Genomic DNA, 22,425 nt, shown 5'->3' with positions numbered 1-22,425 from the left:
AACTAAAGTGTCTTCGTACTGATAATGGTGGTTAATATTGTGGACCATTTGACGAATACTGCAAGCGTCAAGGTATTAGACATTAGAAGACTCCTCCCAAGACTCCTCGGCTTAATGGTTTGGCTGAGAGGATGAACAGAACCTTGATGGAAAGAGTTAGATGTTTGCTTTCTGAAGCAAAGTTGTCAAACTCATCTTGGGGTAAGGCTTTATTGACCGTTGCACATGTTATTAATCTATATCCTACTGTTGCTTTGCAAAGTGATGTACCAAATAGTGTTTAGTATGGAAAGGATGTTTCTAATGACCATTTGAGAGTATTTGGTTGCAAAGCTTTTGTACATTTGCAGAAAGATGAGAGGTCAAAGTTAGATGCCAAGATAAGGCAATGCATCTTTATTGGATATAGCCTAGATGAATTTGGTTACAGGCTATATGATCCAATTGAAAAGAAACTTGTGAGAAGCTGTGATATTATTTTCATAGAGAATCAAACAATTGAAGATATTGACAAAATGGAGAAGGTAAAATCTTAAAGTTTTGATGGTATAGTTCATCATGTGCATGATGTTGTTGGGCTTGATAATCATGGTGACACCCAAAATCATGTATCGAGTCAATGTTGATGTTGATAATAACAATGATATCGTTATTGATGATCCTGTTGCTCATGAAGTTGTGGACGAACAAAATATTCCGATTTGGAGGTCCACAAGACAACGGTTTCCTTCCTCCCGTTATTCACCCAATGAGTATGTTTTACTCACTGACGGGGGAGAACCTGAATGTTATGAGGAGGCCATGGAAGATGAGCACAAGGATCAATGGATTGAAGCCATGCAATATGAGATGAAGTCTCTGTATGAGAACCACACTTATGAGTTGGCTAAACTGCCTAAGGGCATGAGAGTATTGACTTTGACGAAATATTTTCTCCTATTGTGAAAATGTCCTCGATTCGCATAGTTCTAGGTTTGGCTGCTAGTCTTAATTTAGAGATTGAGCAGATGGATGTGAAGACGGATTTTTTTCACTGTGACCTAGAAGAAGAGATTTATATGGAACAACCTGAGGGCTTCAAAGTAGATGTAAAGAAAATTTTATGTGCAAACTCAAAAAGAGTCTATATGGCCTAACACAAGCTCCTACACAGTGGTACAAGAAGTTTGATTCTGTTATGTAGGAGCAAGTCTATAAGAAGACCTCTTCAGATCATTGTGTATTTGTACAAAAATTTTCTGACAATGATTTTATTATCCTTTTGTTGTATGTGGATGATATGTTGATTGTGGGCAAGAATACTTTGAAGATTGACGAGCTGAAAATAAGTTAAATAGTCTTTTTCTATGAAAGACTTACGTCATGCCAAACAAATTTTGGGCATGAGAATTACTCGTCTTAGGGATGAAAGGAAGATTTATTTGTCCCAAAAGTACATTGAACCTGTACTAGAGCGCTTCACTATGAAGAATGCTAAGCCTGTTAGCACACCTCTTGATGGTCATATGAAGTTGAGCAAAAAGATATGTCCTACAGCTAGGGAGGAAAAAGAGAACATGGTCAAAGTTCCATATTCCTCCGTCGTTGGAAGTCTAATGTATGCAATGGTGTGCACTAAACCTGATATTGCTCAAGGAGTTGGCGTTGTCAGCAGATTTCTCGAAAATTCGGGAAAAGATTATTGGAAGTTGTGAAGTGGATACTCAGGTATCATAGAGAAAGCTCAGATGAATGCTTATATTTTGGACCATCAAATCCAATCTTGAAAGGATATACAGATTCTGATATGGCATGTGACCTTGATAAAAGAAAATCCACTAGTGGATATTTGTTTACTTTTTCAGGGGAGCTATTTTATGGTAGTTGAAGTTGCAGAAGTGTGTTAAACTATCTACAACTGAAGCTGAGTATATTGCGGCTACTGAAGCCGGCAAGGAGATGATATTGCTCAAGCGATTTCTTCAAGATCTTGGTTTGAATCAGATGGAGTATATTGTCTATTGTGACACCCAAAGTTTAATAGACTTAAGTAAGAACTCCAAGTACCATGCAAGAACAAAACATATTGACATCAGATATCATTGGATTCGTGAGAAAGTGGAGAGTAATTTATTTCACGTCAAAAAGATCCACACAAGTGAAAATCCTGTAGATATGTTGACCAAGAAGATACCGAAAGACAAGTTCAAGTTATGCAAAGAGCTTGTGGGTATGAGCTCTCTCTAAAGAAAATGAAGATACCTCCTTCTAGTGAATGGGTCTGGAGGGGGAGATTTGTGGGGTCCATACCCATTGTAGATAAACATAAAAGGACAGTTAAAATGCAGAAAAGGTTGAATTAATGTTTTTTGCTTATTGTTAAAGTCAACAAACGTTGCAACAAACCAAAGCTCACCATTTCGTTTCAACTAAAATCTTACCAAGAAATCTGGATAGGTGCAAAAGATTGAAACTTTGTGTTTTTTGTGATGTCACTGGTGACATCATAAGAAACATGATTTTCTGTTGAATTACGGTTGATTTGTATCTAGGCTAAAGATATACCTTGAGACCTTGCTTGCTTGGTAAACATGATGAAAATGTAATGCTCAATAATTAGTCTAGTCTATCCTCGCTCCATTATGTAGTTAGACTACCAATTATTGTAGAAGATTGGAGATCGGGTGACCATGATCATACATTTAACACTGTAAATCAGTGATTTGATAACCAATTGAAGTCCATTGAAGGAAATAGTATTCATGAATTCAAAGAAGGATGCAACCCTGGAATTTTCCAAGTCATTGTTTTAACTCCAACTTGAAATTGAATCATATTACCTAGTTTAGTTTACTCTGAATAATCGAAACTTTAATTAGAATCATTCACTAACCTTTCTGGGAACACTTGTTTTAAATTGCAACTATTGAAAATCATTTAATATTGAGTCTCAGTGAATATGATATCCGACTCTCTGAAAGGGCTACTTGATTACTTATACAATCATGTACACTTACGTGTGCTTTTGAACGCAACAAGTCACTTGGAAGGACTTGTACAAGTCAGGTAATGGCTTAGGCAAAACTTGTCGCTCTTCTTCTTGGTTCCTTTCATAGATTCATCCTCCTTGATAAAGTCATAGCCTAGACCATACTTGCGATTTTTCTTTGAAATTTGAATCGACTCGACAGTGCTATCGAGGTTGTTACCCAATCTGTAGCCAGTTTTGAAACCATTCCTCAACATACTCATACTCAAAAATTTTGTATACATGTGGTGTCAACATTTGCAGGGCCAAAGTCTTCATGGGTGGCATTTATTATTTCGATAGTGTAGAAATCTGCCCCTCTTGAAATATCCTAGTCCTAGATCATTTGTACATAGCCATTTTGGTGGATCAAATGACTCGTCTATTCTTGTTTCATAGCAAAATTTTGATTTTTTCTTTCTTGTGTACTAGCATAAAAAAGAAGAAGACTAGTTTGTATCATTTTATTTTTGAATTTTTCTTTGATATCTTTTATCAATATTAAAATCTGATTAAATTAAAATTTACATAGATAATAAATCACTTTTTAATAAAAATAAATTCGTTTAGACCTCATATATAAATATTTACCAATTAGCCACAAAACTCATAGTTTGAGTTTGAGTAGTTTGTACTTGGTAGTACTAGTTGGCACCACAATTGGCATAGGTGACGTTAATTGAGTAGGTAGCAAAGAGCAGGAGGACCCCAGCTTCACCCAACACCACCATTTCTATCTCACCTACCCAAAATCGCTTAGCAGCCATTGCTTACCAAACAACCTACAATTTTCTACATATACATACACATAAACCCACCAATTTTGTTTGTTGTAATAAGCAGGAAGGTCATAACGGCGACGAAAAATGGCGTCTTTTGTACCTACCAAACAATTTGTCGGAGCTTCGTCGTCCTCCGATATCGGATCCTCTCGTCTTGTATCTCTTCAGCTACCTTCTAAGTTCTCATCTTCCAACTTTCATCTCCCATCTCGTCCATCACAACTCAAACGCTTAGGTACAGAAATTTTCCAATTCAATTTGAAAATTTATGAATTGTTTACCGTATTTGTTTCAGTTGCTCATCTTCATAAATTGAAGTAGATTTATTTGTTGTGTTTAATTTGATTGATTTTATCTATTTCTTTGCTATTTTTCATCCAAAGCAGTAAGCCTTGGTTTATGTGTACAAGATTAGCTATGTTGTAGTTCTGCTTTGGTTTAGTTATAATTGAATTTCTGCTGGTTTCTGTATTTAAGACCATAACTGGAGCTAAGAACCGTTCTCCTTGTTTAGAAGATGGTGTTGAAAATGATTTTATGATTATTGACTTTTATATTATGTGGCTGAAAATGTTTAACTTGTTTAATCTCGTCGTTCTTGTTGATCGAATAAATGAGAAAAAAGAAATCATAATTCCATGAAAAACAGGAACTTGTTTATATGTAAATCTATTTATTTTTCTTACCTGCAATGCATACACAAAATAAAACTCTAGGAAAATGATTTTGATTCTACTAACTGTCTCTTTATAGATATGGTAGAACCTCTTTCCCAGTTGATTGACCTTTACTTGGTGGATTCAACTGAAGTTAATTCCTGAGTCAAGCTAGTGTCATAGTACCCATTTTAATACTCACACATATCTGGCCTTTGTTTTCCTATAGACTATGTGAAGTGGTAAGGTTAGGATGCAAGCCTTGGGTTTATGCTAGCAGGAAACAGAGTATTTCACTTCTAATTGTATGGGCACTTCTACTCTAACCATCTTGTTGAAAGAATTATTATGGTCCTGATATGAGCAATAGTTGTTGGCTGCCTTATTTCACACCAGATTTTCTTGTATTCATTTATTGAGTTTAGTTGTGCCAGAAACAAGAAATGAAAAGAAAAGGTAAAGTGAAAAATGCTCGGCTTCAGGAGAAATCTCTGTTTGTAATTTGTATTGCTTTTCAGCTGAATTTTTCTAGTCCCGGGAAGAAATGAATTAGAAATTATGTGAGTTCTTGTTAAAGACATGCATTTGAATGACCTTAAAGAGGCCTATAAGTATGTATATTATCTTATTTAAGCACTATTTGGTGCATTTCAAATGTTATTCATGTCCTCTTGAGAATATTATTCTTGTTAAATGAAGTTGATAAGGTGCATTTGGAAACACAGATAATACCAACATTCTTTGGTAATTGCTATCCTTTGCCACGTGGGAAGACAAACTTAAATATTCTTTGCATCCTTGGCTTGCTTGCTGCTAAATTGAGTTAAAGTTGGTTAGAAACTTAATTCTCTCTGCTTGTGTACCTGCAGAGATACAGGCTGCTGGTAGTACATTTGGAAATTACTTCCGCGTTACAACTTTTGGAGAATCTCATGGTGGTGGAGTTGGTTGTATTATTGATGGATGTCCTCCCCGTCTCCCACTTTCTGAATCTGATATGCAGGTGGAACTTGACAGGAGGTATTTCTTTCCTTGTCCCCAGCTATTTTTCTATGGAACGAATGTCACCAACACCATATTGATAGCTACATCAGATACCAGGATAAACTTTTGACATTTTGGCAGTCTAATGTAGAAAAAGGCTAATTGAACGAGTATTCTTTGGGATTACTAAGGTTTCATTATTTTTTGGCTCATCTTAAATTGTTTAGAAAACTTTGTCATCCAGGAGGCCAGGTCAAAGCCGCATTACCACACCTAGGAAAGAGACTGACACTTGCAAAATTTCATCAGGCACTGCAGATGGTTAGTTTTCTGATCTAGTTGATTTTAAACTTTGTCTTCTTCCATTTGCCTCTCCTGGACTAAGCCATTGGCGTTTTATAATTCTTTGAACTCAGTATCGGGCACTCATTTACTGCAGGGCTGACTACTGGATCTCCAATCAAGGTTGAAGTACCTAACACTGATCAGAGAGGAAATGTAAGTATGGTCTTTACCTTCTTGAGACTTTCTGTGTGTCAAATAACACAAGAAAAGTGAACCAGGAAGTTTCTCTTAAAATGATTGTAGATTCCACTACTCTGTTTTTAACTCATAGCCAGTTTGTTGCTTTGACATGCGTTGCTTCATCGAGACAGTTATCCAAGCTAAGCTTAGGTATATCTTGTTTGGCAATCTCATATAGCTGACTATATCCGTAGACGAGTCACTCGTATTCTTGACTTGTCAAATTAATTTTTTTGGGGCACAATTGAGAGACATCATGGTGATGAGGCAAATGCCTGTTGCGCTCATTCCGTGGTGGAATTTGTGACATGAAAGTCAAAATGATATGTGAACTTACTTGTGCTTAAATATAACTACTTCAAGTTGAAATCTAAAGTATGTGAATTTCGCACAATGTCCTGATAAATCCAAGAATAATTTGGAGTGAAAAAGCAAATTTTCAGCCTGCTCTGAGTATATTTTGTATGTTAATTGTATTTGAGCTTTTGTCAATTGATGCTGAATTTTCTTTTCTCCCATACTTGCTGGATTAATCATTTTGTGTTGGATTACCAGGACTACAGTGAAATGTCGCTTGCTTACAGGCCATCTCATGCAGATGCCACTTATGACTTCAAGTATGGAGTGAGATCTGTACAGGTAATTTCATGATAAATCTAATTATAATTATCTTGGATATCCTAATATGTTTAGTTTTTTTTTCTTGTCCTAGCACTTGTTATTTCTCAAGTTCTTATTACCGGCGTCTTTATGTAGGGGGGTGGTAGATCATCAGCAAGAGAGACTATTGGGAGAGTTGCTGCTGGAGCAGTTGCTAAGAAAATTCTCAAACTCTATTCTGGAGCTGAGGTATGACTACTTCTGTAGGTTTAGGATCCCATAGCTAAAATTTAGTGGTATTTACTATTATATCAAAACGATATGTAAAACCTCCCTCTGGTGCTCATTTGGGAATAACAAGCTCTGCAGTGGTGATATTAGAGGCATTTTGATGCATTCAAACCTGCCACATATCCCTTTTCTTCTTAAATTAAAGATTCAGAACCTTTAGTTTTAGCTAACTTTTGGGAATAATCCATTAAATATTTGGCTAGATCCCCTTTCTTTACTGGGATGAACTTGGCTTTTAGCACTTATATTCCATACTGCAGGTTCTTGCTTATGTTTCTCAAGTTCACCAAGTTGTACTTCCTGAGGATTTGATTGATCATCAGAACGTGACTTTAGAGCAGGTATATGTACATCAGAATGTATTTCAATTATATATTCTTACTGAAAATAAGAAAAGTGAAGAATTAATTCATGCTGTGGCAGTTTGTAAATAGTGTCTAAACCATCATGTAACAATTTGTTTCAGTTGCGAAACCTTTTAGGGTCTGGAAGAAACAGATTTAGTATATTATTTAACAATCTTTTTAATCCACAGTTCCATTAGTTCAGTGACTATGTTACAATAATCATTTTTTTTTGGATAAGGAAAAGAAAGAGATACCATGTGGGTATTTGTCCATGAAAAACCAATATTTTTCACTTAATTTGGAATTATTGAAGTTCGAGTTGTGTTTGGCCTTTTGGATATCATTTTATTTGAAACATGAAAATAATTTTCTTATTTAACTTTGAACTGAAATGTTGAGTGGACAATCTTTTGATTTAAGTTAGATGCATTCACAATTAAACACCATGGGTACCTCTGATCAATGATGTTGTGTTTTATTTATTGCTCTCTTTAGAGTGCGACCCTCATATCTCCTTGCCATAAGTTTTCTCACTATATCAAACTCCAAAGTATAATTAACTCCTAATTATCTACATTTCATTAAAACTTTTCTTGGGGAAGAGGGAACATTTTTGAACATTTTCTTTTCATAGAATCCAGTCTTCTTTCCCTTTGTTTGACACCAATTTGGGGTAAAGAAAGAAAACTCTACTTCTTGTACAGTAAAAGGGCATTTCGTTAGACTGATTTGGCGAGTTTTCATTTAATCTCGTGTGTTTGTAGAGACTCAAGATGGTTTATCTAGGCTGGGACTAGTCAAAGTTTGTTTTCTAACCTCTTTGTCGTTGATCAAAGCATTAAAGTAATAGACAAGAATATAAATGATTTTTGATCCAGTCAGTAGCTGAGTGAGATTGTAGAAGCTGCCAATATGATAATGGTATAGGTTTGTGCCTGTAGTGGACACTATCTTTGGCTGATACAGACTTTAGCACATAAAGAGCATCAAATTTCGGCTTAGTAGGCAAAAAATTATAGAGACCTTCTGTGTTTCTATTTGTGGCTATCATAGTTCATCAGAAGTAGTTTTATTATGAGCTTCCCAGTTAACTGAGATTTTTCTCCATCATGTCTGATCTACTTGATTGTTTGTTGTTTTACATGTTGATGAAGCTTGTATTTGTTTTTGGTAATTCTGTGATACCAGATAGAAAGCAATATTGTCCGATGCCCGGATCCGGAATATGCAGAGAAGATGATTGCTGCTATTGATGCTGTACGAGTGAGAGGAGACTCTGTTGGTGGTGTTGTAACTTGCATTGTTAGAAATCTCCCACGGGTAAGCTATCTCTGTGTTTGTAACTTGGAAATGTGATATGTATATCTGCACCAACATGAAATTTCATCTCAAATTGTAAAATACATGCCTGAGACTTTGTTAATGTTTACTAGGGTCTTGGTACACCAGTCTTCGATAAACTTGAAGCTGAGCTAGCCAAAGCTTGCATGTCATTACCTGCGACAAAGGGTTTTGAGTTTGGCAGTGGCTTTGCAGGTACATTATCTTTACTTCACTGTTCCGGAGATGTAGCTTAACTTTATCACTGAAGGACTTGGCATGTTTTCTCTAATGCATTTTCCATGAGCATTGCTAGTCCTAAGCAGATAAACATTCCTCAAGATGTTCTAAGAAAGGGTGATTCTTTTCAACTGACATGAACTCCTTCAAGAATTATATTATAAAACTAGTAATATAGTAGTAATCATTTAGCTGTTGCTGTCAAATGTCCAGTTATGGACTTTTGACACGGAAAGTTCTCTGCTCTGAGTATATGATATGGGCCACTAAGTCCTATAGAAATCCAGTAGTTTCTGTACACTCATTAAGATGTTGTTTGAAGATGCAGAGAAACATCTTAAAGATTTGTGTTTTTGAATAATTAGCGTTTATGATTGTCAACAGAAAAGGAAGGATAATGCTTTTAGGTTTGAAGTAGGTAATTGTGACTTTACAGTGTTTTGGGTCCTCAAAGCATGCTGTATTCAAGTTAGGCCTAGGCTGCCTGGAGTGTGTTGGTTACTGCTCTGGCCGTAAGGAGAGGCAGACAGTTATTACTGACATTTGGTATTTTATTCACTGTCAATTGACTTTTTGGTTGGTGGGATTGCATCAGTGGTTGGTGTATCAGTTCTGAATCATTGATTTTAAGGGGTTGTTTGGTTACTAGTTAGAGTTATGCAGGGATTAGTTTTGTAGGGCTTAGTTATGTTGGAACAAATTATAAACGTAATAGTTATGCATAGATTACAATGCATGAATTATTTATTTGGATATTTGGTTTGTTGTATTAGCAATTAGTAACATTATATAATTTTTAAAATAATTTGTTTGCTTAAGATGCATGATAAATATAGTTGGCATGTGAAAGCATTGCAATCAAAGCCATAAATTTAAGTAAATTCGTCATTTCAGCTATTTTGTAATGTAGTACTAATCCTTGTATTAATTTTTCCATATCCTATCAAACTCCCTTTGTGTGCTGAATTTAATATGAAGCAACTAAATTCTACCAAATATGGTATTAGCTATTTTAGTTTTAATACCTGAATAACTCCCTTCCTAACCAGCAACCAAATGACCCCCAAGTACTTCTGACCTATTTCAATAACTTAAAAACACCATTAAATGCTACATTCTTTGATGAAAATTTAATGGAAATATTTGCTTCTGGTGAAAATAAAGGCACGTTCATGACTGGTAGCGAGCATAATGATGAATTCTATATGGATGAGCATGGCCGAATCAGGACAAGAACCAACAGATCTGGTGGAATCCAGGTACACTTTACCCAGTATTGTTTGGGTTAATAATATATTGACTGGAGCATAATTTTTAATTGTCTAACTTCTAATTTGCAGGGCGGTATATCAAATGGAGAAGTTATCAATATGAGAATAGGTTTCAAGCCAACTTCAACTATTTCTGTGAGAACTCTCTCCCTGTCTTCACTCATTTCTTATTAATCCTTTGTGATGTAGGATGATTATGTACTGCTCTAGCACCTTTGCCTTTTGATTTGTTTGGAGTAAACTACAATATACTTTTTAAACTGAACTTCTTGTTTACCATTTTCTTGCAAAATTTCTAGTCATTTCATAAGTTGATATCTGATTTGTTTTGACTAGGTCAATTATATATATTCAGGACTAAATTTAAGAAGCAGTTTAATAATCTCATTTGATTTCTCATGCAGAGGAAGCAGCAAACTGTGACAAGAGACAAACACGAAACAGAACTCATCGCTAGGGGTCGCCATGATCCTTGTGTGGTTCCCCGAGGTTTGTCTCTGAAATGATACTTGCTTGTTACCCTTTGTTTGGTAGTTCTTTGAAGTCTCTGCTATTACCTTGTCTAGTCATAGAAGCCATCTAGACTTCCCTGTGAATCTTTAGAACTCATCCCTATCCTTTATTAGGACTAGGTGAAATTTGTTAGTTTTATAACTTATTGATAAACATAACCAGAAAAAGGACATCTGATATACTGTTCGACTTCCAAGCCTGCTCTTCTTTCTATTCTGGTTTCTTTCCACCCCTGAAAATGACAATAGTTTGATGGTTGTGATGCGCTACAGCTGTTCCAATGGTTGAAGCAATGGTCGCCTTGGTGCTTGTTGATCAGTTAATGGCTCAGTATTCACAGTGTATGATGTTCCCAATCAATCCTGAACTACAGGAACCTTTGCAGTCATCACCTGAATCAGCTGAGGTTACCCTCTGAACGGAGCAAACAGACATAAACCGTCAAATAACTTCTGGATAAATTGAGAAATTTTTAGTTCTTCCTGAATAGTGTACTACTTGTGGTTTTTCTTTTTTATAGATATCTCCTGTTTGCCTCTTTATAGAGTTACAGCAATGTATAAGTTTTGTGTGATGGACTAGGCAATCTTAAGTTCTTGTTCCACATAAAACCTCATGTTGTACCTTTGTTCCTTCCCAGCCTGCTTATCTTCCGCTCGGAGTTAAGAATTTGTCATTACTTGAGTCCAGGTAAAATTGTTATGGTGATATGTATGAATATGCTAATTCATTTTGTTTAAAATTTAATGAAATAAATTTATTATGTTGCCAATTGTTTATTTGAACTTCAGGCCATATGTAAACCTCAACCGAGTATTAATGATATTCAATATAAAATAAAAGAAATAATTTTTGATACTCAACAAAAATCCAGTGTGATATTTGAAAGGGAAATTTTCAAAATGTTATTATTTTAATATTTAATTAAGACTCATTGTCAACACTTTCAATATTTATTAATAATGTCAAAATTTTAATTTGTTAGCTATCTTATTTATGTTATTATTATTTGCTTTTATTGAAAGAATACAATTGTTAAATAATAGAAAGGAGAAATTTAGGGGAGAAAATAATTTTAAAAAGGAACAATCACTAAATATTCTCATCAGTTATAAAATAAAAGATAAATGACACAGGCATCTACATAGTTGATTAAATTTCTCATTATGGATTTTCAATTGATAATAATCGATTTCTGATCAATTTATTTGGATTAAAATCATTTTTTTGTTAGAAAATTTGAAACGAAATAGGTCAAAAATCGTTGACAAGCAGTTTTCGAGAAGTAAATTTTTACTGGGAATTCGATAGAATTGATGAAATACAATTTGAATCAATTATTAGTTAATTACTACATTCTGAATGTGTTCCTAATTGATTATAAATTTACTTTGAAATTTTTTACATAATTGTACAGTGCATCTATTTACATATAAAATTGTATGTATTGTGACCAAGTTAGTAATAATGAGTTTTGGCGAATTCATTGAATTTTTTTGTTGGTTGGATATGAAGATAATAATGGATTGTTTGAGGATTGACTTTTTTCGTTAGCTAATTCTTTTTAATTATTTGAACAAAATGGTATCTCAAACATAAAAAAAAATTCCTTGGTTATTTGTTTTCTATTTTTTTGAACTATTTAGTTTTATCAAAAAGAATATCATAAATATAATGTATTTTGTAAGTGTTTGACTTGAATACAATTTGTATGTTACTTTAATATACATATATGTTGGCTGACATATTAAAAAATTGTGATATACAAAAAATAATTTTGTTCAAAACAAGATAAGAGCCCATTGTAAATAAATATTATTTTAACTTAGATACAAATGAAAAAAAATACATTTTTGTTATGTTAGGATTTTGTTGGCGGTCGTAGCTTACAATAGAAGTAGGAAAAATACAATTTTGTTCAAAGAGATGATACAAGTATCATCGTAAATATATATATAAATATAAACTAGGAAACAAAAATACTGTTTTGTAAATATAGTTTTGTTCAATTTTAATTTGAATAGTAAAGTGAACATAATATACAAAAATTGTTGGTATACAATTATGATGAAAAACATAATAACAAAGAAATATAGACTTGTTGGCGTTGAAAATTGAGTTTCAAATAAAAAGCGAGATTGAAATAAAAAAAAAGGGCACAAATGATACTCAATTCTATTGGAATACAAATGTGACTTTGTTGGTATACCATTACTATGAATACAAAATAAAAAGAAATACAAACTTGTATGTTTACAATGTAACACTGAAATACAAAATGAGCAAAATAAAAATACAAAATTTATTGTCATTTAATTTGTGTTCTGGGTGATCGATGAATGTGAGATCGGTGGCGAGAAACACCAACAACGCCAACATTCTGCCGACATTGGTTAATAGTAATGGTCAGCCTTGTATATGCTTGGATCTAGAAAATTGATGATTAAGTGGGATACCACTTATAATCCTCTTAGAGGGTCACTACAGAGGATCCTTGAGGTTTTCATTATCTAAAATACTAAATAAATAATTTTATGAAATATTTAAACAAAAATGAATTCGGTTAACAGACCTAAAAATCGAATAAAGATGCATACCTCAATCAATGGGATTCTTGTGAATATCTTAGATTCTGCATTGGAGAGTGATTTAGAGTTTATCAAATCCTAAACATGATTTCAACTACAAACAACAACTTTGAACGATTTAAAAAAAAATAAAATCATAAAACAAATCTTGAAAATGAATAAAGATGCATACCTTAATCAAATGGATTGTGTAAAGATCTTTATAACACACGTTATTCAATTTCTAAAACCAAAAAAAAAAAAAGAAAAAGGAAGAGAGAGGCGTGCTTGAAATGAATGATATAAGAAGAATTGAAAGATGAAGAGAGAGAGAGAGAGAGAGAGAGAAAATATTCTATTTTTATAAACATAGGAGAGAGAAATAATTGGAAAATGTTTAACTAAAGCGAGAAAATAGAAAGCAAATTAGGATACATTGTCTTTTTTAAAACAATGACATTATTGATATTTTTACTAATTATTTTAAAATATGGAGGTTTTTACTTAATATGTTTGATTTTTTGATTAGTTTACTAATTTTTCCTATTTGAAAGGAAATCTTCGAGGCATTGTGCATTTTGTTGGATCACTTATCCCATCAAAATTTTGCCTTTCTTCATAGTATGTTTCTCATCTATTTTGTGCGACCTGTTAAAAAGATATTTGGGTGTAAGAAATGATTTCATAAAATTGGAGTTAAAATTAATGACGCGAATGAACCTTTTCTTAAACAACAATGACATAGATGAGACATACTTTCAACGGATAATATAATGAGCCTTTCTTCAAAGTCCGGCGATATATTTAAGTCTCTTTCCATTAATGAACTAACTAGTTCACCTCATAAACAAAATTTAGGAGCAATTGTGATAATTCCAAAAAACTGCTAATTCTTCATTGATTTTGTGTTTGTCATTATTTCCTTGTGAAGAATAGTGGCCGAAGAAAATTATTTGTCAAAGTCCAGAATGTAAATGAGTCTATAATGTAGATGGAGTACAAACCAAAAATATAGTCCAAAATTCTAATCGAGTTGAATACGAGCTAAGAACAAAAAATATTATAAGAACAAGACAGGTCACAAACGTCATGATCGACTATAAATCATATCCATATACATCAGTCCATGAATTCTTTTTTCTCACAAACGCCTAAGAGCCCATTTGGATTATTTGAAGAAGTCATATATCATATCATATATTTATATAAATATATTTATTATCAAAACTAACCTTCCCTTTTCATGAAAAGTTGTTACTTTTATGTTAAGTTGAAACTTTTATGAAAAATTGTGATTTTTATAAAAGGTTGTGACCTTTCTGAAGGTTTCTAACTTTTCCAAAGAGTTGTGATCTTTTCGATAAGACACGATAAAGATTTGATCACACTATCCTATGTTATCTATAAATAGAGGAATTTCGTGCATGTTATAATTGTAGGTTTCTTTCCCGCTATAGGGTAGTCAAATTCAAATACATTAATTAAGTCTTTATGAAGTTTATTTCTTTCTAGAAAGTTTTCATGGAGCTTAATCTTCACTATAAGTCATATTGATTCATGTAACTATGACAATTTCTTTTTGTTACGTTGGTGACTTTTTTTAAAAATATGTTCAAGTTTCAGAAAGGATGATTGAAAATTTATCTTCTCTTTTGTCTGTGTAACGACCTATTAGTCGTTTAGAGCAGTAGAGTTTATTTCTGGTAATTACAGTCTGAGTCGACGGATCTCACGACGGACCATCGAGGGTGTGTCGTTCCAAAACACTTAGAATTCTGAAAAATTGGGTACTGAGAACAACTCTCTGAACTTCGCGACGACATGGCAGGACGGACCGCCGTGGGCACGACGGACCGTCACAGGCCCTTCAGTAAATTTCAGTCTCCGAACTCTGTGACGACTCAGCAGGACGGACCGTCGCAGGCACGACGGCCCGTCACAGACTGCGTGACCCTGATTGGGTCGGATTCCTGTTAAATATTTTAAGGGGCGTTTTGGACTATTCCTGCTTATAATTATAAAGTTAGTGGTTTAGTGTTAGTAATTTAATTACTTGGGGGTTAAAAGAGAGAACCTTGAAACAAGTAGTGGGGTATTTTATCATCTTTTATACTTAATTATATGCTAATTAGGGTAAAAGAAAGAGGGTTTGAATAAGAAAAAGAAAAAGAACAGAGAGAGAGCGAGAACCGATCGATTGAGAGAGAGGAAGAACGCAGCTTTGGGAAAGTAGATTGCTTGACTTCAATTCTTCGGTGGAGGTAGGTTATGGTTTTTATGTTATTCCATAGTAAACTCTCAATAGCGAATGATATGTATTGGGTAGTATTGTAAAACCCTTCTATATGCTTAATTGTGTGTTTGCATGATGTGACGATATAATTGTGATGAAATAAGTATGATGAAGCTATTGAATCCTAAATCCTGAAAACCTCTTGTTAATGATGATGCCTTGGTATAAAAGAAGGCTTGATGAACTAAAAGAATGAGGTTAGGGGATCGGGTGTCACGAACCGACACGTAGTATTAGGGGGATCGGGTGTCACGAACCGACACGTAGTATTAGGGAGATCGGGTGTCACGAACCGACACATAATATTAGGGGATCGGAGTGTCACGTTCCGACACAAGAGGAATAAAGAGAGGGAATCTCGAATTATGGTAATATACTCAGATTTAATGAACCTATTTCTCAAATGAGTATGGTATAGAGGCTTGCGTCCTAATGGGTGTACTTGGCGTTATTATCAATGATTCTTGTACTTGTTGTTGCTACCTGTTGAGTATTGCAGTTGAGTTTATGATATTATCTGATATATATTGTTTTCTATTTTGAGTTGACCGATGATATCTACTCAGTACTCGTGTTTTGTACTGACCTCTACTTGTATGTTTTCCTTTTGTTCATTGTGGAGTGCAGCAAACGTACCGTCGTCTTCAATTCAACCGCAACTCTAGCCAGTCTTCATCACGTCAGATTTCAGGGTGAGCTAAAGCTTCTAGCTTGGACTGGATCTTCTTCTTCATGTCTTGATGCCTTGAAGTTCTGGCATAGACTAGCTATTATTTATGTTTAGTTTCTTAGATACTCTTAGCTTTAGTAATTTGAGGATAGATGTTCTTGTGATGATGACTTCCAGATTTTGGGGATAATAATAAGTGTTTGAGTTTTAGAAGTTATTAATATATTTTTATTAATGAGTTTTAAGTCTTCTGCATTGTATTCTGTTTATTATGGTTAAATGTTGGGGTTTAGATTGGTTGGTTCGCTCACATAGGAGGATAAATGTGGGTGCCACTCACGGCTCGATTTGGATCGTGACAAACTTGGTATCAGAGCATTAGGTTCGTTGATCTCATCACACAAGAACGAGTCTAGTAGAGTCTTAAGGAACGGTAGGGGGACGCCTTTACTTTTCTTTGAGAGGCTATAAGACTTTAGGAAAATTCCATTCTTTATTTCTTTCGTGATATTACTTGGATCCAATTGGTATCTAGGTGATACAAATTGGTATCTGACCATCAGCTGGTTAGAACAAGAGCAACAACTACGCCAACACCAGCACCGGCAGGACAGGGTGCGTCTGAGCCAGCCACTGGGGTTGTAGCTCGAAGAGGAGCAGTGACAAGAGGTCGGTGGTAGAGGTTGTGGGAGGACGTCCTCTAGAGGAAGAGGACAAGCATCTAGCCCATCTGGTACTAGGGCGGTGACTCCTCCACCGACTGAGGAAGTAGTAAGAGAGGGTGAGGAAGGGGAGAATGAACAAGTGCAGAATGAGGAATTACCACCCCAACCTACCCCAGAGATGATCAATCAGGTTCTTGCTTATTTTAGTGGGTTATCTGATCAAGGCCAGACGCCTCCAGTGTTTTCTGTACCAGCACCTCAGGTTCCGGAGGTACAACATGCAGCTACTGTGGCTCCCCGCATGGATGCCTCATTGGAAATAGGCACGTTTCCTCGGTTGACTATAGGGCCTATAATGACAAGTGATCAGCATGAACTTTTCAGTAAGTTCTTGAAATTGAAACCCCCAGTCTTCAAGGGTGCTGAATCTAAGAATGCCTATGATTTTCTGGTTGATTGTCATGAGCTACTACACAAGATGGGTATAGTAGAACGATTTGGCGTTGAGTTTGTGACTTATCAATTTCAAGGGAACGCCAAAATGTGGTGGCGGTCACATGTTGAGTGTCAACCAACAGAGGCACCAGCTATGACTTGGGCATCATTCTCTAGCTTATTTATGGAGAAGTATATACCCCGTACTTTGAGGGATAGGAGGAGAGATGAGTTCTTGAGCCTAGAGCAAGGTAGGATGTCGGTTACTGCGTATGAGGCTAAGTTTCGAGCATTATCCAGGTATGCCACCCAGCTTTATTTCAGTCCACAAGAGCGGATTCACCGTTTTGTGAAGGGGTTGAGGTCAGATTTGCGGATTTCAGCCTTACAGGTAGCGGCTACAGTGAAATCCTTTCAGGAAGTGGTAGACTTCGTGATAGAGGTGGAGGGAGTGAAGCCGGATGACTTCACCTTGGCATCGACATCTAAAAGGTTTCGTAAGGGAGGTGAGTTTAATTGTTCTTACTCTAGAGGGCAGGGTTCAGGAGGTTATCCAGCCCGACCTATTCAATCTTCACTACAGGCTGTAGCTGAGGGTCCACCGCAGACCGGTCAACATTTTTTTGAGTTTGGAAGTTATCCCCGGACTCCGTCATTCTCACAAGGACCTATGTTTGAATCCAGAGAATGTTATAGATGTGGAGAGACTGGACATATTAGGAGGAATTGTCTAAAACCGAGTTACAGACCCCCAATAATCAGAGGTAGAGGTGGTCATGGAAGAGGTCGTTATTCGGAAGGACGTGGTGGCCGAGGTAATGGTGGTCACCAGAACGGCCGGGGTAACGGGCAAACTGGAACTACTGCAGCGCAACATGGTAGGGGCAACGGGTAGACAGGTGATAGGGCCCATTGTTATGCTTTCCCTGGGAGGTCTGAAGCGGAGACATCTGATGCTGTCATCACAGGTAATCTTTTGGTTTGTGATTGCATGGCTTCGGTATTGTTTGATCCTGGATCCACATTTTCTTATGTATCTTCCTCATTTTCTAATGGTCTTAATTTACATTGTGAATTGCTTGACATGCCTATTCGTGTTTCTACTCCGGTGGGTGAGTCTGTGATAGTTGAAAAGGTGTATAGGTCTTGTCTTGTGACTTTTGTGGGGAGCAATACTCATGTAGACTTGGTTATCTTAGAAATGGTTGACTTCGATGTAATCTTGGGTATGACTTGGCTTTCTCCAAATTTTGCAATCTTGGATTGTAATGCTAAAACTGTGACGTTAGCCAAGCCTGGGACAGATCCGTTAGTGTGAGAGGGTGACTACACTTCCAATCCGGTTCGTATCATCTCCTTTCTTCGTGCTAAGAGAATGGTTAGTAAGGGTTGTTTAGCTTTCTTGGCACACCTCAGGGATGATACTACCCAAGTACCTTCCATTGAGTCGGTTTCGATAGTCCGCAATTTTTTAGATGTGTTTCCTGCAGACCTTCATGGTATGCCACCGGATAGAGATATTGACTTCTGCATCGATCTTGAACCGGGTACTCGCCCCATTTCTATACCCCCTTATAGAATGGCTCCCGCTGAGTTAAGGGAGTTAAAGGCCCAACTTCAAGAGTTGTTGAGCAAAGGCTTCATTAGACCAAGTGCATCCCCTTGGGGTGCTCCTGTTTTGTTTGTGAAGAAGAAGGATGGAAGCTTTCGGATGTGCATAGACTACAGACAACTGAATAAGGTAACGATTAATAACAAGTATCCTCTTCCTCGCATTGATGATTTATTCGATCAGTTACAAGGCGCTTGTACCTTCTCAAAAATCGACTTGAGATCTGGTTATCATCAATTGAAAATACGGGCAGCAGATGTGCCCAAGACTGCTTTTCGGACCAGGTATGGGCATTATGAGTTTTTAGTAATGTCTTTTGGGCTTACGAATGCCCCTGTTGCTTTCATGATCTTGATGAATGATACTTTTAAGCCATATCTGGATCTCTTTGTCATTGTATTCATTGATGATATACTGGTATACTCAAAGAGCAAGAAAGAACATAAGGAGCACTTGAGAATTGTGTTGGAAATGTTAAGGGAGAGAAAGTTTTATGCCAAATTCTCTAAGTGTGAGTTTTGGATAGATTCAGTGTCCTTCTTAGGACACGTAGTTTCTAAGGATAGAGTGATGGTGGATCCATCTAAGATTGAAACGGTGAGGAATTGGGTAAGACCTACTAATGTGTCAGAAGTAAGGAGCTTTGTTGGTTTAGCTAGCTACTACCGCCGATTTGTCAAGGGGTTCTCTTCTATTGCTTCCCAATTGACAAGCTTGACTAAGCAGAATGTTCCATTTGTATGGTCGGACGAGTGCGAAGAAAGCTTTCAGAAACTCAAGACTTTGTTGACTACTGCACCCATTCTCACCTTGCCAGAGGAAGGTAAGAACTTCATTGTTTATTGTGATGCATCTTATTCGGGTTTGGGTGCAGTGCTAATGCAAGAGAAGAACGTAATTGCTTATGCTTCAAGGCAATTAATGATGCACGAATGCAATTACCCGACCCATGATTTGGAGTTAGCCACGGTAGTATTTGCATTAAAGCAATGGAGGCACTATCTATATGGGGTTAAGTGTGAAGTCTATACGGATCATCGTAGCCTACAGTATGTTTTTACTCAGAAGGATTTGAACATGAGACAGAGGAGATGGATGGAATTACTGAAGGACTACGATATCACTATCTTGTATCATCCGGAAAAAGCTAATGTTGTGCCAGATGCTTTAAGTAGAAAGGCAGGGAGCATGGGAAGTCTAGCCCACTTGCAAGTTTCAAGACGCCCATTGGCTAGAGAGGTCCAGATTCTGGCTAATGACTTAATGAGGCTAGAAATAAATAAGAAGGGAGGATTTTTGGCCTGTGTGGAGGCGAGATCTTCCTTTCTTGACAAGATTAAGGGAAAGCAGTTTAATGATGAGAAGCTGATTCAGATTCGAGATAAGGTGTTGCGAGGAGAGGCTAAAGAAGCAAAAATCGATGAGGAAGGTGTTTTGAGAATTAAGGGAAGGGTATGTGTACCCCACATCGATGATTTGATTCACACTATTCTTACAGAGGCTCATAGCTCAAGGTATTCTATACATCCGGGTGCAACCAAGATGTATCGTGATCTAAAGCAACATTTTTGGTGGAGTAGGATGAAGCTTGACATTGTTGAGTTTGTTGCTCACTGCCCGAATTGTCAGCAAGTAAAGTATGAACACCAGAGGCCCGGAGGAACACTTCAGAGAATGCCCATTCCTGAATGGAAGTGGGAGAGAATTGCAATGGACTTCGTGGTTGGTCTTCCAAGGACATTGGGGAAGTTTGACTCTATTTGGGTAATTGTGGACAGATTAACTAAGTCTGCTCACTTCATCCTGGTCAAGGTGACCTACAATGCAAAGAAGTTAGCCAGACTCTACATCTCAGAAATTGTTCGATTGCATGGAGTTCCACTTTCCATCATATCAGATAGAGGTACGCAATTTACTTCTATGTTTTGGAGAACATTGCATGCTGAATTAGGTAATAGGTTGGACCTTAGTACTGCATTTCACCCTCAGACCGATGGTCAGTCTGAGCGAACAATTTAGGTGTTGGAAGATATGCTTCGTGCATGTGTGATAGAATTTGGGGGTCATTGGGATAACTTTTTACCCTTAGCGGAGTTTTGATACAATAATAGCTATCACTCAAGTATTGATATGGCTCCTTTCGAAGCATTGTATGGGAGGAGATGTAGGTCTCCCATTGGTTGGTTTGATGCATTTGAGGTTAGACCTTAGGGTACTGATATTTTTAGGGATTCATTAAAGAAGGTGAAATCTATTCAAGAAAAGCTTTTAGCGGCTCAAAGCAGGCAAAAGGAATATGCAGATCGAAAGGTTAGAGACTTGGAGTTCATGGAGGGTGAGCAAGTCTGCTGAAGGTTTTGCCCATGAAAGGGGTGATGAGGTTTGGAAAAAGAGGTAAGCTAAGCCCGAGGTATATTGGACCATTTGAAGTACTTAAGCGAGTAGGGAAGGTGGCTTATGAATTAGCCTTGCCCCCAGCACTCTCAGGAGTGCACCCGGTATTTCATGTGTGTATGCTGAAAAGGTACCATGGGGATGGAAACTACATCATTCGTTGGGATTCAGTTCTGCTTGATGAGAATTTGTCCTATGAGGAGGAGTCTGTTGCTATTTTAGATAGAGAAGTCCGCAAGTTGAGGTCGAGGGAGATTGCATCCATTAAGGTTCAATGGAAGAATCGGCCGGTTGAAGAGTCCACTTGGGAGAAGGAGGCTGATATGCAAGAAGATACCCACATCTGTTTAAGATTCAGGTACTCTTTTTCGCCTTTGTTTTTCTTCCCGTGATCGTTCGGGGACGAACGATGGGTAAATTGGTATCTATTGTAACGACCTATTAGTCGTTTTGAGCAGTAGAGTTGATTTCTGGTAATTACAGTCTGAGTCGACGGATCCCACGATGGACCGTCATGGGCACGACGGACCGTCGAGGGTGTGTCGTTCCAAAACACTTAGAATTCTGAAAAATTGGGTACTGAGAACAACTCTCTGAACTTCGCGACGACATGGCAGGACGGACCGTCGTGGGCACGACGGACCGTCATAAGCCCTTCAGTAAATTTCAGTCTCTGAACTCTGTGATGACTCAGCAGGACGGTTAGTCGCAGGCACGATGGCCCGTCACAGACTGCGTGACCCTGACTGGGTCAGATTCCTGTTAAATATTTTAAGGGGCGTTTTGGACTATTCCTGCTTATAATTATAAAGTTAGTGGTTTAATGTTAGTAATTTAATTACTTGGGGGTTAAAAGAGAGAACCTTGAAACAAGTAGTGGGGTATTTTATCATCTTTTATACTTAATTATATGCTAATTAGGGTAAAAGAAAGAGGGTTTGAATAAGAAAAAGAAAAAGAACTGAGAGAGAGAGGGAGAAACGATCGATTGAGAGAGAGGAAGAATGCAGCTTTGGGAAAGTAGATTTCTTGACTTCAATTCTTCGGTGGAGGTAGGTTATGGTTTTTATGTTATTCCATAGTAAACTCTCAATAGCGAATGATATGTATTGGGTAGTATTGTAAAACCCTTCTATATGCTTAATTGTGTGTTTGCATGATGTGATGATATAATTGTGATGAAATAAGTATGATGAAGCTATTGAATCCTAAATCCTGAAAACCTCTTGTTAATGATGATGCCTTGGTATAAA

General features: G+C 36.7%; 1 protein-coding gene and 1 long non-coding RNA gene across 2 annotated transcripts; one reads left to right on the top strand and one right to left on the bottom strand.

The window, feature by feature from the left end:
- The first annotated feature begins 3,666 nt into the window (after positions 1-3,666).
- On the top strand, positions 3,667-11,299 carry CS1 (chorismate synthase 1). The gene is made up of 13 exons (NM_001247493.2): positions 3,667-4,024; positions 5,315-5,465; positions 5,674-5,750; positions 5,869-5,927; positions 6,510-6,593; positions 6,711-6,803; positions 7,106-7,186; positions 8,381-8,512; positions 8,626-8,728; positions 9,917-10,011; positions 10,093-10,158; positions 10,428-10,512; positions 10,809-11,299. Exons 1-13 carry the CDS (start codon positions 3,874-3,876, stop codon positions 10,952-10,954), a joined length of 1,323 nt encoding a protein of 440 aa, NP_001234422.1. The 5' UTR covers positions 3,667-3,873; the 3' UTR covers positions 10,955-11,299.
- A 1,375-nt stretch (positions 11,300-12,674) lies between these two features.
- On the bottom strand, positions 12,675-13,485 carry LOC104646998 (uncharacterized). Its single transcript, XR_741183.4, has 2 exons — positions 13,297-13,485; positions 12,675-13,168 (listed from the first exon to the last, which is right to left on the bottom strand). It is a non-coding gene; the product is annotated as an uncharacterized lncRNA (long non-coding RNA).
- Between the last annotated feature and the right edge of the window lie 8,940 nt (positions 13,486-22,425).

This window comes from Solanum lycopersicum, chromosome 4 (genome assembly GCF_036512215.1).
Source record: "Solanum lycopersicum chromosome 4, SLM_r2.1".
NCBI lineage: Eukaryota > Viridiplantae > Streptophyta > Magnoliopsida > Solanales > Solanaceae > Solanum > Solanum lycopersicum.
The sequence above is the reverse complement of the archived record's forward strand: the minus strand, read 5'-3'. Positions and strand labels throughout refer to the sequence as shown.

Bases quoted from the DNA above. Each gene is read 5' to 3' on its own strand.
- CS1 (NM_001247493.2), top strand. From the start codon at position 3,874: ATGGCGTCTTTTGTACCTACCAAACAATTTGTCGGAGCTTCGTCGTCC. The intron at 6,804-7,105 runs GTATGACTACTT...TCCATACTGCAG, and splicing joins AACTCTATTCTGGAGCTGAG to GTTCTTGCTTATGTTTCTCA. The intron at 8,513-8,625 runs GTAAGCTATCTC...AATGTTTACTAG, and splicing joins TTGTTAGAAATCTCCCACGG to GGTCTTGGTACACCAGTCTT.